Below are 15,174 nucleotides of genomic sequence, written 5' to 3'. Positions count from 1 at the left end.
CTGCATATAAATAAAGTATTATTATTATTATTATTATTATTATTATTATTATTATTATCAGTAGGTACTTCTTTGGTGGGATGGTAATGGCACTTCATGCAGTCATGTTGTTCACATTAACTTGGAGGCATCTACGGACAACACCGGCTCTTCAACTTAGAAATGGAGATGAGCATCACCACCCAGAGTCAGATACAACTAGACTTAATGTCAAGGGGAACCCTTTTCCTTTTTATATGAAGGATGCTGGGTTGGGGAAGTCTGGCCTGCATTATAATATGGGAAAGAAATATATCTCAGAGCTATGCCATAGTTTTCACACAAAGAGAAATAAGTACTTGATACCACTAAGTAGTGAACTGGGAATCAAAGTGATGCTGTGAAAACTATTCAACTATTCTCAAGCAGCTGAAAAGAATTTGCTTCTTGGACACATAGTTCTGCTAGGAAGCCCAGATGTCAGGCCTTGTTTGGCGGGGGGAGTAGGGCTGCTCCTGAAAGAACAAGAGCTGCCTGCTGCTGAGTTATCAGTTTCATTCACTTCTGTTTCTGTTCTGTGTGTGCACATGCTCTGTCCCCTCTCCGAGCAGCCGCCTGGCCAGGTGGGGGTTAATGCCTGGTCTCTGTGCCGTGGCAGGTGGGCGGTTCTAAAGCGACCAGCCTCCTCTATGGAAGGCAGCAGAGAAGCTCCGCTGAGGAGAAGGAGAGGAAGGCCAAGACACAGCCCCTTTCCCTGACAGGGCTGAGCTCCCCAGCACATGGGCTCCTGGCGCACTGATGGTGCATCACAGGGTTTGCATTGGCAGCGGGCGGAAAAAGCAGGGCGGCAGCCTTTGGTAAGGCACTGTGTCTGTGTGCTGTGTGTGTTGCAAATGGGGATTCTGTTTTTGCTTGATGGATCTGAAGCACTTTGATTTGGCCCCTCTCTGTGCTGATGATCATCTTGCACAACTGCATTCCTGAGCAGCATGTGCCTGTGCCTTCTTCATGCAAAGCTGCATAAGTCTGTCATTGCTGTCATAGCCATGCTTGGTGCCACGCGCCTTTCAGTTCTGTCATTGCTATTCTTTCCTTTGCCTGCTTGCCTATTTCATGTTCACCCTATTGCTTATTAACGAGATGGAGGGTGCTGTGTGGATGCTTCTCTCCTTTGAGCCCATCTTTGGTACTTGTGGGGCACAGAGATGCCCCAAAGAAAAGGGTGACAAGGTGAAGGGCAGATGCAGTGAATGTTAGTATCATTTTAGGAATTGGCTGGGTTTTGTACAGAAATCTCTATTCAGCTCATCCCAGAAACTCCCTTTCCCACTGCTGTCCGATCTACTATGGAAATGGGCCCCTCACCCCACTACATGGGAGGAAGAGGCAGCATCCTTCTAAACAGGGTGGAAAACAGGAGCACCAAGTATGGTTGTGACAGAAATGGCAGACTTATGAGACTTATAATGTTCTTCTGCGAGGATGTGTAAGGTTCCAAAATTAAGGCAGAACTAGTATTTCCTGGAATGCACTCTGGGTAAATATAGGTATTGGGGCCAGAGACTGTTCCCCCATTATACCTCCCGGCAATGGGGAAAGAGAGTATAGAGCAATGGCAGATAGATGATATTTCAAGATAGTGTTTTTGGTAGCTTGCTGAAAATGTGAGTTTTTTCGTAGCAGGGATATAAAACTAAGATGGGTCAAGGGAACTCATCTTGTGGATCAAAGGTTGGGGCCAACAGATGAGCTTCAAGGGGAAAAAAAAAAGCAGAGGTTCAATATCTGAGCAAATATTACAGGGAGTTGAAGTGAACAAATAGTTAATGTCTTTGGGCCTTTTTATTTTACTTCTTCCTAGGATGCCTGAGTATAATTTAATCTCGTCTATTAGATCAAGCTCTAGGAGGGCTGGAGAACATTTTGATTAACAGTAAATGGAATGACAGATAATTGATTTATTTTGTTTTTTCCTGTTTTTACAAGTCTTCCTGTATGCCTGCATTCACTAACCTTGCACCGTGTGGCTGTGTTGGACTCTAACTCCTATCATATCTAACTTACCATACTAACTAGTTCTTACTGGAATTGTAGTTTAAAAACATTATTCTCTCCCTTGATGAAGACAAGTGCAGAAGACCAAAACCGTCTTTGGGAGTGAGATAGGATTCCTGTTTCAGCTGATATGGCTTTTCTCTGACAAGAAAACACATTATTCCAAATTGCATTTTCCTCACCCAGAAGCTCAGGCAGATAGGCTTGAGAAGGTCTCTGATACCCATTCACCAAAATCTGCTGGTCTGTGAAGAAAGAAGAAAATGTTAGTATCAGAAGCTTTGTCCACCCCACTTCCTGAATTTTAATAGCAGAAGATACTGGATCTGTGTTTGCTTGATCTTGTGAGAAGAGAGTGACATTTAGAACAGGGCTCTCCAGAAGGTGATCACCCCTTTCATTCTTCTTCATTATTGGATAGCCTGGTTATAGAAAAAGGGAATTTGAGTCTAGTATGTTTTGGAGGCTTTCCATCACTAGAGGAATGGGAGTTTGTGCTGGAGAATGCTGCACACCAGTAGCAAGTGATTAGAAGGTGTTGCCTGAAATATATTGGATCTGAACTATCCATTACGTTTTGTCAAATTTGTTGTCTCTCTAAACATATGGAGTTAGATATACAAACATCCTTCTCCTGGACAATATTGTCTCATAGAACCAAACACTATCTGTAGTATTAGCATTGCAAGAGTCAGGGATGCTGGTCAATTGTCCAATCAGATATTGGCAGCTCAGCTGCCCCTTGGCCATGGTAAAGCAATCCACTATATGTGATGCCCTACTGATTTATTGTATTCTGATAGCAGGATGGAAGGCACCTTCTGGTTTATCCTCATCTGCGTAAGCCAAAAGTCCACGCTTGTCCCACTTTTTAAACTGCTGCCATCTTTCAACAGAAATATATATAGGAAACATGATGGAAATTGTACAGGTCCATCTTGACAGCTTCACTTGTATCTGGCTCCAATACTTTTCTTGATGTTGTTCCTGGACTCTGTATGAAAATCTAGCTTCTGTAACTAAAATTTGGACAATTCCACAAGTGACAAAGTGGCATGGGGAGGGGAATGAGGTGCCTCGGATTCCGGCTGGATAGAGTTTGATTCAGGAGTGGCAGCTGTTTTTAGTGTAGAGCTCATGTATGGGCTCATAATCAGGAGCATGCTTGTGTGCAGTTCTGGAGAGGTGTACAGTTCTCTCTGAGGATGGATGTCCATCTACCGGGGGTGATTTAATTGTGTGTTCCTGCACGGCAGGGGTTCGACTGGGTGACCCTTGTGGTCTCTTCCAACTCTGTGATTCTATGATTCTAGGTCTACTCCTTAATCAGAGGAAGACCTTGACAGGGATCATCCTTGCAATGTACATTCAGCAGACAAAGTACCTGAGTCTGAAACCTGAACTGTTTCCTTTCTTTTGAATCTGATTTGAGCCACTTCTTAGGCAATGAGAGCAAGGGCAGTGGTGCTGATGGTTACTTATCATTGCTATTGTAGTATAATAGAATGAATGAGACAAATTTCATAATCTGCAAGTTGGCAAGGAAATGTTCATTTGTCAGAAGCATTTTGAACATGCATTGTCAAAGTCTTTCATGGCCAGAATCACTAAGTTTTTCAGGCTGTATGGCCATGTTCCAGAAGCATTCTTTCCTGACTTTTTGCCTGCATCTATGGCAGGCATCCTCAGAGGTTGTGAGATCTGTTGGAAACCTGGACACAGCATATTATTTGAGAACACAGAAATGCTGGACTATAATAACATATACCATGTCAGACTACACAGAGAAGCCATTGAAGCCCACAAGCATGTGGACAACTTCAACAGAAAGGAAGAAACCATGAAAAGGAACAAAATCTGGCAACCAGTATTTAAAAAACCCTCTAAAATCATAACAGTAAATAAAGATGGGAGCTCCAGACAAGAAACAATCAGGGACAGCTAATCACATCTCAACAAATGATGCCCCCAGGCAGGCCTGTAGCCAGGATTTTGTTTCAGGGGGAGCTGAGTTTGATTCGGGGGGGGGGGCTGAGTCTGAGTGAAAGAGGGTCTACCTTAGCAAACCTTTTGTATTGTTACCCCATGCATTTGGGATATATTGAGCATGGTGATCAGATCATGATATGAATAAACATAACAGTTTAAATAATGTACCAGTAAGGCCTTCTCGTGGACCACCATAAGAATTGGGGGGGGGGGGGCTCAAGCCTCCCAAGCCCCCTTGGCTACATGCCTGCCCCCAACAGACCTCACAACCTTTGAGGATGCTTCCCATAGGTGCAGGCGAAACATCAGGATAGAATGCTTCTGGAACATGGCTATACATCCCAAAAAACTTACAGCAACCTGTTTTGAACATGCTAAGGAGACACTTCATCCTCTTTTCTGTAGGATGAAAGATGTTTTCCATTAGGAAAGGAATTCAGCATTTATCTAGATATGCTCACATTTTTATTTTATTTTTTGAAGAAGAGTGACTGGATGGCCCTTGTGGTCTCTTCCAACTCTGTGATTCTATCAGAAGTGGTCCAGAGGGAGGTCTGCCACAGAGTTTGCTGTGTGGAAGTGGGCTTTCCTGTAATAGGACCCTGTGTATCTAATAAAAGACAACTTTTGTCGAAATTAGAACTTGCACAAAGCTATACTGGTCAATTAAAGCCTAGTAATTGGCAGGTCAAATGCCAAATGGAGATACCTCTTAAAGGGCTGTGTGTTGCCCCACCTGCCCTGCCTGTTGGGAGCAGGGCGTCTTGCTGCCTCTTTAAGAGCAGCCTCCTTTGTATGCTGTAGCTGCAGTAAGCTTGGCTCTGGGCTCCTGCCCTCGTGTCCAACTGCAAAGCAAACGAAAAGGCGCTTCCCTTGTTTGGTTTCTCTGTTCCAGCAGCCACACAATGGAGCCTTGTTGTGTCAGGAGATCTGATCTCTCTTGAGTAGGCTCAAGGCTGGGGCTAAGCTTCACACCCCAACCCTGGGTTTGCATTTCCATTAAGGGCCACTTTCCCCTCTCCATTCACATGTCAAGAAAGCTTTTAAAGGGCAAAGGTGCCTACTCCCAGTTCTGCTCTACAGGCTGGCCAGGATGATGGTTCTCCCATTATGGCTTGAGTGGTATTTATATATGAGAACTGTGTATCTGTCCCTATTCTATACTGACCTCTAGACTCTGTCCCATCTGAAGCCAACATAATCAGCAAAAATCCTGTCTCTGTGCAGGGACTAGTATGTGATGTAAGGCAGCGTTGCTCAGATTCCTTCATTGGCATTTGGAAAATGTCTATCTCAGGCAGCTACTGGGTGAACTCTATGCAGTCATGCAGGTGTAGGCTAGCATTCTGGGTTCACTACTGCTTCCTATTTCCTGCTAGCCATATCCGTGTGCTATGTGGGACCTGCTAGTCACTCAGTAGGCATTTTGCTTCTTCCTAGAAAGTTCTGGTTGCTTTGGTCTCTCTAGGACAGGTAGGAGCAAAATGAGGCCCTCTCACTGTTGCTGAACTTACGTTCCCATCATGATTCCTTATTGTCTTTACTAGATAGCATATTGGATTTGCTCACATCTGCAGTAAGTATTCAATTTTGTTTATGTTTCAGTTTTCAAAAGGGCTCTGAATGCCTTTCATAGGGCAGCAAAGCCTATATTCAGCCTCACCCATTTACCTTCTGAAGATGTGTGCACAGGCCTGTAGTTTGGCCACCTTGTTTTTAAAACTTAACATTAGAGAACTGTTCTAGTAATCGTATTTAGGTATTAATTCATTACTATTTTTTCTCCCCTAAATCATTTCACAATATTGCAGTGGTCAAACCCATAAAATACAGCAATGTTTATAAAAACAGTGATAAAATAACAATACTATATTAAAAATGCTAGGAGTGATTTCGTTGATGAGATCCTACAGAAGTTGATCATACGTTAGTTTTTCTGGTGCTTTAAAAATAGACTTTTTGCAAGAGGTAGCCCACTTCCAACAAACTTGCCTGAATTTGCCATTGCTTCCTCATCTCTCCTGGTGTGATATTTTCAAAAACATGTTCCTAAGTGTAGGCTCAAGGTCTGATACAAAATCACGCAACTATCCAGCAAGAGACAGTGATGCTTCTCATGGTTTGTAATCTAATGCAGGACCCTGTAGCCTTGTTATGAAAACTTCAGTATAGCATTTCTGTTCTCTAGGTCCTAAAAAATATTGTGCATTAAAATTATGTTGTCTATAAGGGTTTGTCCTGCAAGAGGCAGACTGTGTTACCACACAGAGGCACTCATGGTAAGTAATCCTCTCTCTTTCTCTTTTCTTTCATTCCCTCACAGTGCCCAGCGACCTGACTCCTGAGGAGTGCCAGGAACTTGAGAATATCCGACGACGAAAGCAGGAACTGCTGGCAGACATACAGGTGAGTTGAGTCAAGGTAGAGATAACTGGCAGAAGAAAAGGTTGGGGCTTGGTGACAAAGCACATACTATATGTACATATAGAAGGTCCTAATCTCTCCATTCCCAAATAGTATTGGGAAAGTGAAAGGCACCTTCTCCCAAAACCCTGAAGAGTTGTTGCCAGTCAATGTGGATAAGGAGCTAGATTTGGTATAAGGCAGCTGCTTACACAAGAAACCAAGTAATGATCACACTACTGGGATTTTTGTGTGTCTCATTAGCATGGCAATACTTTGTGCCATCTTTGAGTCTTCCTCCATTCCTCTGGTCAAAGAAAGGGCAATGACTTCTCTGCCACTTCTAGGCGATCTAGAACCAGTTCATTATGTTTGCTCCATACCATTTGATTTTGAAACGTAACATTTTGCATTGTCTTTAAAAAGTGAAATATAAATACAGGAATGTTTTTGAGCTTGTATAAAATTCCTTTTTCTTGCCCCAAGTGATAGCAATCTGTTCCTCAGCATCTTGAATTAGCAGCAAACCATTATTTTCTGTATTCCTCTATTAGGAAAAGAAGCACTCCTCCTGAAAGATTCTCTGCATGACAGCCTTGAGAGTCTACACAGCAGGGTCTTGGGCACATGTCACTACAGATCAATAAGGAGCCATGATTCAGGCCATTCCGGCAAGGGAAAGGAGGGGTGACATAATGGCCAGAGGCATAGATTAGCCAGTGGGATACTTTGATCTAAACATTAAGCTGGTGGGGAGCCCCCCCCCCCTTTTGCACTTCTAGCTTTAGCCTGTCAGATTGGTGCTCTGTATGGACTTGACACAGTAGAGGATATGACAATATAGTCTCTGCTCTTACAGTGCAACTTAACACCTGCCATCTACCTCTTCCATGCCTGCTAAGGTATCAGGTAACCACTAAAAGTGTGTGTTCTTCATGAAGGGTGTGCCTTCCAGAATAATGCTGAATAATGTCTCCTATTTGTTTCCCACTCATTGCATTCTTCATTGGCCAGTGAGATCCATGCACTTGGGTCTGGCTTCCTTTTCCTTGTATTGGCTTTCTTACGGGTCCTGTACTTGACAGGGATGGTCTTCAATCCCATCAACAATAAGTAAGGCAGGAGCAGCAGCTAATCATTGCCATATGCTGGCTGCTTCCTAATGAGATTAACCCAGTAATTGTGTTAGCCCCAGGGGCTCACTCTTCCTTCTGCCTTTCTTCCTTTCTAGAGGAGCTCACCATGCCTCAGACTTGCACCCACAGCCCAGATCTATTACTATCCCAGGGCAGTGGGTGCCTGCATCAGGCTTTGGCTGTCACTGATGACTTGTGAAACATCTGGCCTAGGGGACAGGTATTTGCCACTTAAGTGGAATGGAGAGATATGTTTGTTAGATGTCTGGATGCAGCCCTACTCTCCTTTTTTTCATGCATCCCTTCAGTTGGGCCTTGGGCCCTAGCAGTGGTGTCTTGGCAAGACTGTTTTGTGATCTGTAGAAGGCATTGAGGAAAATATTTATTTCCTCCCATCTCTTCTTATCTGTCTCCTCCAATCACTTATTACTATCCAGCCTGGATTAATGAGGTTGGGGAAAGGCACAGGGGTTAGATGAGGCTGGGAGTAATTTAGAACCTTTTTTAAAAAATGCTGTTCCTTTCCTCCCTTCCAGCAAATTTTATCATTCATGTTGTTTTGTTTTCTTTGTTTTGTGCTCCCTACTCATCCAGCGCCTGAAAGATGAGATAGCAGAGGTGACTAATGAAATCGAGAACCTGGGTTCCACAGAAGAGAGGTGAGATTTCCTTCTTTTGGACAGATGGGGAGAGTGAAAATTGGGGTTTTGACTGTTTTATGAGATTGGATACTGATCAAAATAAAGCATACAGACTGCCAAAACCTTTATAACAGAGGATTGTTGTAGGTTTTTTGGGCTATATGGCCATCTTCTAGAAGCATTCTCTCCTGATGTTTCACCTGCATCTATGGCAGGCATCCTCAGAGGTTGCGACCTCACAACCTCTGAGGATGCCTGCTATAGAAGCAGGTGAAACATCAGGAAAGAATGCTTCTAGAACATGGCCATATAGCCCGGAAAATCTACAACAACCAAGTGATTCTGGCCATGAAAGCCTTCAACAATACTTGACAACAGAACTGAAAACAACACTGGCATGAATAGATATTGAGAGTCAAATATATCCACTGAAATGGAAATGCCCACTTTTTCAAGGAGGTCAGGGCAAAAACCATTGTGCCAACTGCAGGTTGCACTTAGCCCACTCTGTGCCTGAAGCAATGTTCAAAAGTGCATAAGCCATCACAAACAAGTGCTGCCATGCAGTTACACAGTAAAATATTTTGGCCTCTTCGGTTTACTCTTATTTATCTTGTGGAATTGAAGAAATTAACAAAAATGTATTTCAAGTGTCAAAATGAATGGTCTGAGTTCTGGCTAGCTATAGCGCTCAATGGTGTATGTAGCGGCATGGGCCTAAAAGCTCTCAGACTTCTCGTTAGCCTTAATATCAACAAAGATTATTAGGTTCTGATCTGTTCCAGGGAGCACCTCTCTCCCACTTCATCCTCTCTCCCCAATTCTTCTGATTCTGGTCTTGTTTCCCATCTGGCATCAGATTCCTGGTCTCAAGCTGTTATGTTGAATGAGGACAGATGGAATCACCAGCAGATTAGGTGGCCTAAATTGTCAATGGAAACTGAACTGTGACGTCTCTTTCAATTACTTAGTATAGTTTCCCTTGCAATGTAGGCCAACCCAAAGGGCTTTTCCTTCTTCCCATGTCTTACTCAGTCAAGGCACCTGCAGTATTACCTAGAGACCTGCTTGCTAAATTGTGCCAGTTCCCTGACCCAGTCTCCATTTAGTGATAGGAGGTCTTCGAACATCAATCTATTCATCTGGAGCTAAGAGAATGTATATTTTGGGGTGGGGAATATAATTATTTGTATTTCAGAATTTAAGCTTGAAAGTAAGAATAGAAGATGCACATTTCTCTGTGTGAGAGAGCAGTGGAGATGGTATATTTACTCAGAGATGGAAAAGCAAGTGGTTGAACTCCTTGCTTGTCCCAACTGGAGAGTTGCTAATCCTATCAGTCAAGAAACATTGTGCAATTATTCCTTCTTTACTCTCTTCTCAGACTTTTAGAAATAAAAAAGACATAAGGAAGCAAAGGAATAAAGGGAGTTTTATACAGGATTTTTTTAAAAAAAAATGTAGACCCCAATGAACATTTCTGTGAATGAGACAGGATAATCATAAATTATAGTACTCTAAAACATGCTTAAGTAGAATCTACAGTAGATATGAGCAAAATGTGTCTTCTTGTGTCCTCTTTTGCTCCAAAATGCCTTCTAGGGGTTGCAGGCACACTTTTTGCCCCTGTGCCATTTTAAACCCTGAGAAAGTGAACTTTAGTTTCCTATTGTAAAAAAGAAAAGGTCCTCTCCCGGGCCCATAACTAGATGGGAGGCCAAAGAAATAATGAAATGTCCTCCCCCAATATGCAGTAAAAAGAATTTTGGGGCAAAACAAATTTTAATATTTTTGTCAAGTCTACGGTATGTGTGGTGGTGGTGCAGTTCTCCAAGGACTCCTGGTTGGGTAATGCGCACACACACACATATGTACACACACACACCTAGTCTCTTACAGTTGCCTATCTTACTCTACAAACTGTTCTTGGTGATGAAACTGGTGAGAGATTTCACCAAATCTTTTATGTCATTTAGGAAAACCATGCAGAGAAACAAGCAAGTGGCAATGGGAAGAAAGAAGTTCAACATGGATCCCAAGAAGGTAACTCGTGTGGGCTTTGCTGAGTTTCTGGCAGCAATTAAGTTCTAGGAATCAGTGCAAGACCCTCCAATGCAGGCAAGGTTAAAGGATCTGGTCAAAACTGGCATTTTTATTATGCCCCCCCCCCCCCCCCCATTTTGTGCTGATATTTTTAGTATGTCCTTCATTTTGTGTAATTACTGGATAATCACTCTCCCTCTTTCCTCAGAAGTATTTGCTGTCTTCCTCCCTATTCAAGCATTTTCTTCCTGACTCAGGGAAAGCTAATATGCCAAGGCTATCCCCAAGACTCTTGGGTGGACATTAAATGTTAAACCAAGCTCACCAACAAGTCATACGTTACCTGCATATTTGGGCAGACAGTCCTGGCTCATGCTGGAGAAGCCAAGATGGCAGATTTACTCCTACAGAAAGAGTAGCATAGTGACTCCGATGTGAGTTGTGAACTACATAGTCCCTGGTTCAAATCTTCTCTCAGTCAGAACACTCCTCCAGTGTTCAGAGGCTGGTCATTACTCTCTTGACCCCAGATCACCTTCTTTGCACTGTTTGTAATATGGCTTTCCTTCAGTGTTATCTTGGGGACTGCAAAATAATGTATATAACATACACAGCTGTTTGAATTCCCCTCTATTGTGTTACATAGCATTACAAAGGTCTTTAATTCCCATACCTGTATCCAAGTGTCAGGGGAATCTAAAAGGATACCCTCTTTTTTTCTGTTGTGCTGCAGGGGATCCAGTTCCTGATAGAGAATGACCTCTTGAAGAACACGCGTGATGACATTGCCCAGTTCCTCTACAAGGGTGAAGGACTCAACAAGACTGCCATCGGTGACTACCTAGGTGAAAGGTAATTGAGTAGGCATGCTGGGCTTGACTTGAGGCACTCAGCCTTCTTTCACAGCAACTGTGTCTCTCCATCTTGATTCCTGTGCCTCAAAAACATTCAACGAGAAATCATCACATGAGGCATATCTAGAGAAGACATACAAGTTTCACTTGCTCTGCTTTGTGACTGCAGGCATTTAGATCAGCTGGAGCTTCTAGTATCCTTAGTGAGCCTACGGATTTTCTGTGGTTGAGTTATTTTTTGCTCATTCTGGTTGGGAGAAGGACTATGAAAAATGGCAAATGGGACTGTTTTTTTTTTTTTTTTTTTACTGTTTGTGGCTGCTGCTTTGTTCTTTCTGCAGCTGGACAGTGTTTGGCAAGGCTTTTCCGAAGCTGCCTTGATGCTGTTTAACATTTAGAGCTTTGCACCAGCAAGCCTATGATCTTTGCCATGTAATGTACTGCTGGAAGCTTTTCAGGTGCTAAGGCACTTTTAAATATATGTTGATTCTGAACCTTTGTTCTTATTCTTGTAATGCTCATACCATCAGGGAAAGAGATTTCAGCTTAGTGCTGAGCCACAAGTCTTGTTCACGGAAAGTCCTATCTTCACTCCCTTGTCATTCTAACTGAATGGAACAGGAGATGGGGTCAATTAATAGCTGCAACTATGGACAGCCCTGTGGTCAGTGTAGTAGTACTGATCTAAGCAAATTCATAGTCCAGTATGGTGTAAACAGCTTCCTGTGATAAAGGAAGGAGAGAATAGCACTTGGTTGCAGTAAACAATGTCGAGCAGCCTTACATAATAAGTAACTATATGTTATAGATGAATTCCTTACTTCTGTGTTCACTCTGTTCTTTTTCCTTCCTGTAGAGATGACTTCAATATCCAGGTGCTGCATTCATTTGTAGAGTTGCATGAGTTTACGGACCTCAATCTTGTACAGGCATTGCGGTGAGTGATGGCACAGCTGTGGAGTAGAGCTCTGGCAATGGGGCTGCCCTGAAAAGATGACCAACAGTGTTTTGGGAGTAGAGCAGGGGGTTCTACTATTTCGTACAGCTTGACCACTAAGGGGCTTATTTCTGTGACATCCTTGCTCACCGCCTTACTAGGACATGTTCTTGGTTTTTTTGTGGCTTCTACAGGCAGTTCCTTTGGAGCTTCCGGCTGCCTGGTGAAGCACAGAAGATTGACCGGATGATGGAAGCATTTGCACAACGATACTGTCAATGTAACCCTGGTGTTTTCCAGTCAACAGGTTTGTAACTTGGCATCTGACATTGTGCAGGCTATGATAGCATCAGACACAACGTTCCTTAGGGTGCAGGCTTTTCTAAAAGGCTTATCGTAGAGTTGTCTTGGCCTTTACTACCAGATCCCCTGACTTGTTGCTGAGGAATGAAGAACCGCTGACTGGGGAGCTTTTTGTTAGCTTCTTTTGCAAGATCCTCTTTCTGTCACAACTAGGGTAGCTTGAGAGCCTATCCAGTCCCTAAAAAGTAAGGAACAACCCAAGAAATACTGGCTTGATTATGCTATTTAGAATATTTCTTATTTATATGATTTTGTGTTACCTTTAAATTTAAAGCAGCTTGGAGTAAATAAGTATAAAAACAATGGCACTTAGAACCAAAGAAGCCACTGAGATGGAGAGCCCATGCAGCTTTTTCTACCAGGAGGTTACTGCTATTGGGAAAAGCCTTCTTCCTAATGATTTACCTCCCTCAGTTTATTTGGCAGGGAAACTTAGACCAGATAATAAAGTGTGGGCATGCATATGTGGAAGAAAACAGTATTTGTAATAGCTTATTTCCAAGCCCTTTGTGAGATTCAAGCTTAAAATCATCACTTTAAATTATATCTGGAAAAGGCCACGTGTTTGGACTTACTGCTTTATAATGGAATTTAAATGATATTCTATACCATATTTAATCCCTCCTGCCTTTTTATCTTTCTACCCCCTAGATACCTGTTATGTGCTCTCCTTTGCCATCATTATGCTGAACACCAGCCTGCATAACCCCAATGTCAAGGACAAGCCAGGTGTAGAGCGCTTCATTGCCATGAACCGTGGCATCAATGATGGTGGCGACTTGCCTGAGGAGCTGCTCAGGGTAAGCTTTGTGGAAAGGGACTGGGAATGCATTCTGAAAACAGAGCTTGGATGCTGGCTGGGGGAAAGAGGAGATGAGCTCATAGAGTGCTAGTTTATTACAGGCTAGACTCTTTGTCTGCTAAGCCAGCTGTTTGTCTGTCCAACTGCCAGAGTATCAAGGAAAGAGCTCTTATGCCTGCTGAGAAGTCAGGAACTGAATCTTCTGTATGCTGACCCTCTGCTCTCACTACGCAACTATAGTCTCTTCTCATCCTGCTAACCTGGAATTAGGAGCTGGGCTTGCAGAAACTTAGGAACCTGTGCAAGTGGAAATAAACTCACTTGTGTTTTTCTTGCCCCTGCCAGAATCTCTATGAGAGCATAAAAAATGAGCCCTTCAAAATTCCTGAGGATGATGGTAATGACTTGACCCACACCTTCTTCAATCCGGACCGGGAGGGCTGGCTTCTGAAGCTCGGTGGGTACATCTGCACAAAGCAAAGCCTGGGCCACAGGGAGCAGGGCTGCTGTTGCTGTGGCATGGGCTGCAGGGAAGCATGGAGCTCTGCAGGAGTCTGGTGATTTTTCATTGCATGGGTTTTGTGGCCACATACAGTCCAGAATGAAGTACCTACTATAGAACCAGAAAACTTCTGGTTTGGGGAGCTTATCCAGCAAGAATGGTCTTGGTGGTGGTTCTGGCTAGTATCCTGTGGCTCTCTTTAACCTGTGTATGGTCAAACCAGTCTTTTATGGGAGTGGGTGCAGTGGGAACGATATCTCGGTTGAATGCGTTCTAGGAACAAGAAGCAACATCAGCTTTCCATTGGCTCCAAGATCATGAGTCACAACTGTCTGAGCAGAAGCTTGATTTTGACTATGGTGCCATGCTTCTCACTGTCACATTGCAGTCTAGCCTCTGGCATTGCCTCACGCATCCCACACACCGGCAGTGCATGCATGGCATCTCCGAGGCTTTCACTGGCCCTCCTTGTGCAGCACTTGGCCACCCTCTTCCCTTTCACTCAAGAGGTTTTTAGTCATCTTCCCAGGATTTGGCTGGAGTGAGTTCCCTGTCTGGTTGGTTTGTGTTTCCCTCCTTTGGGGCTCTCAAATCTCTTAGAATCTGCAAATCAAAACTGAAAACTCAAATCCTCTGAATATTCAGATTGGCTGCGTCTGAATCTCTAATCAAATGTAGCTAATTGAATTATTCATCTGTGAATGTAACCTTTCTGATTTTGCTTTGAGACTTTTATGAACAAAAATCAAAGCAGAAGTTATGATTCTAAGCAGAAAGATGTACACCCTGTGCAGTTTGACAAATGCTGTCTGAGCTAAGACTGAGTTTGAATCCTCACATTTTTACTGCTTGCTTTCTGTTGTTTTCAGTCAAGGCATGAGAAAAAAAAGAGTCCCATTTCTTCCACTGCTTTCCCTTTTAAATCCCCTTTTGGTAAAAATAGAGACACTTGAGAGATGCAAAACCTTCAAGTCATGTTGTGATTTAATGGTGACTAAGGCAAATCTGCCACAGGGTTTTCTTGTCAGAATTTGTTCAGAGAGAGGGTCCTTTTGCCTTCCTCTGAGGCTGAGACAGAGTGACTTGTCCAAGGCCATTTAGTGAATTTCCATCACTTAGGGGGGATTTGAACCCAGGACTCAAGAGTCATAGTCTAACACTCAAAGCACTACACCATGCTGGCTCTCTGGACTCTTTTTAGTACTTACATTTCCCCAGCAAGCATGTTCAGGAATTATAGAACAAGTGCGAGTGTCATTTATATGAACTGACTTGTGCGTTCTGTAATTTTGATGTGTATTTAAAGCTTTTTGGGGAATACCATAAAACCAGAGGTGGCTAATCCGGTTGATCCAACATGCTGCTTGCATTCAGACTTAACCTTGGAGTGACACATATTTAAATTCTGTGGTTTGCTTAGTCCTTTAAGACACATAGTATTTATATCTGGGTAACCAAAGAGAGATAATG

The 15,174-nt window shown here is 43.1% G+C and overlaps 1 protein-coding gene across 4 annotated transcripts in view; it reads left to right on the top strand.

Annotated features, from left to right (window-relative positions):
- The window catches only part of CYTH1 (cytohesin 1), a 67,351-nt gene that overhangs the window by 41,227 nt on the left and 10,950 nt on the right, over window positions 1-15,174 (top strand). For 2 of the 4 annotated variants that reach the window (XM_060764365.2, XM_060764366.2), the window contains exons 2-9: window positions 6,347-6,429; window positions 8,157-8,221; window positions 10,180-10,246; window positions 10,980-11,098; window positions 11,957-12,037; window positions 12,232-12,344; window positions 13,052-13,200; window positions 13,548-13,660. In XM_060764365.2, the coding sequence (XP_060620348.1) occupies window positions 6,347-6,429; window positions 8,157-8,221; window positions 10,180-10,246; window positions 10,980-11,098; window positions 11,957-12,037; window positions 12,232-12,344; window positions 13,052-13,200; window positions 13,548-13,660 (790 nt within the window). Of the gene's footprint in view, window positions 1-644; window positions 837-6,346; window positions 6,430-8,156; window positions 8,222-10,179; window positions 10,247-10,979; window positions 11,099-11,956; window positions 12,038-12,231; window positions 12,345-13,051; window positions 13,201-13,547; window positions 13,661-15,174 lie in introns of those variants that run through there. The other 2 variants (XM_060764367.2, XM_060764364.2) reach the window with 2 other exon arrangements.

This window comes from Anolis sagrei, chromosome 2 (genome assembly GCF_037176765.1).
Source record: "Anolis sagrei isolate rAnoSag1 chromosome 2, rAnoSag1.mat, whole genome shotgun sequence".
Taxonomy (NCBI): Eukaryota; Metazoa; Chordata; class Lepidosauria; order Squamata; family Dactyloidae; genus Anolis; species Anolis sagrei.
The sequence above is the reverse complement of the archived record's forward strand: the minus strand, read 5'-3'. Positions and strand labels throughout refer to the sequence as shown.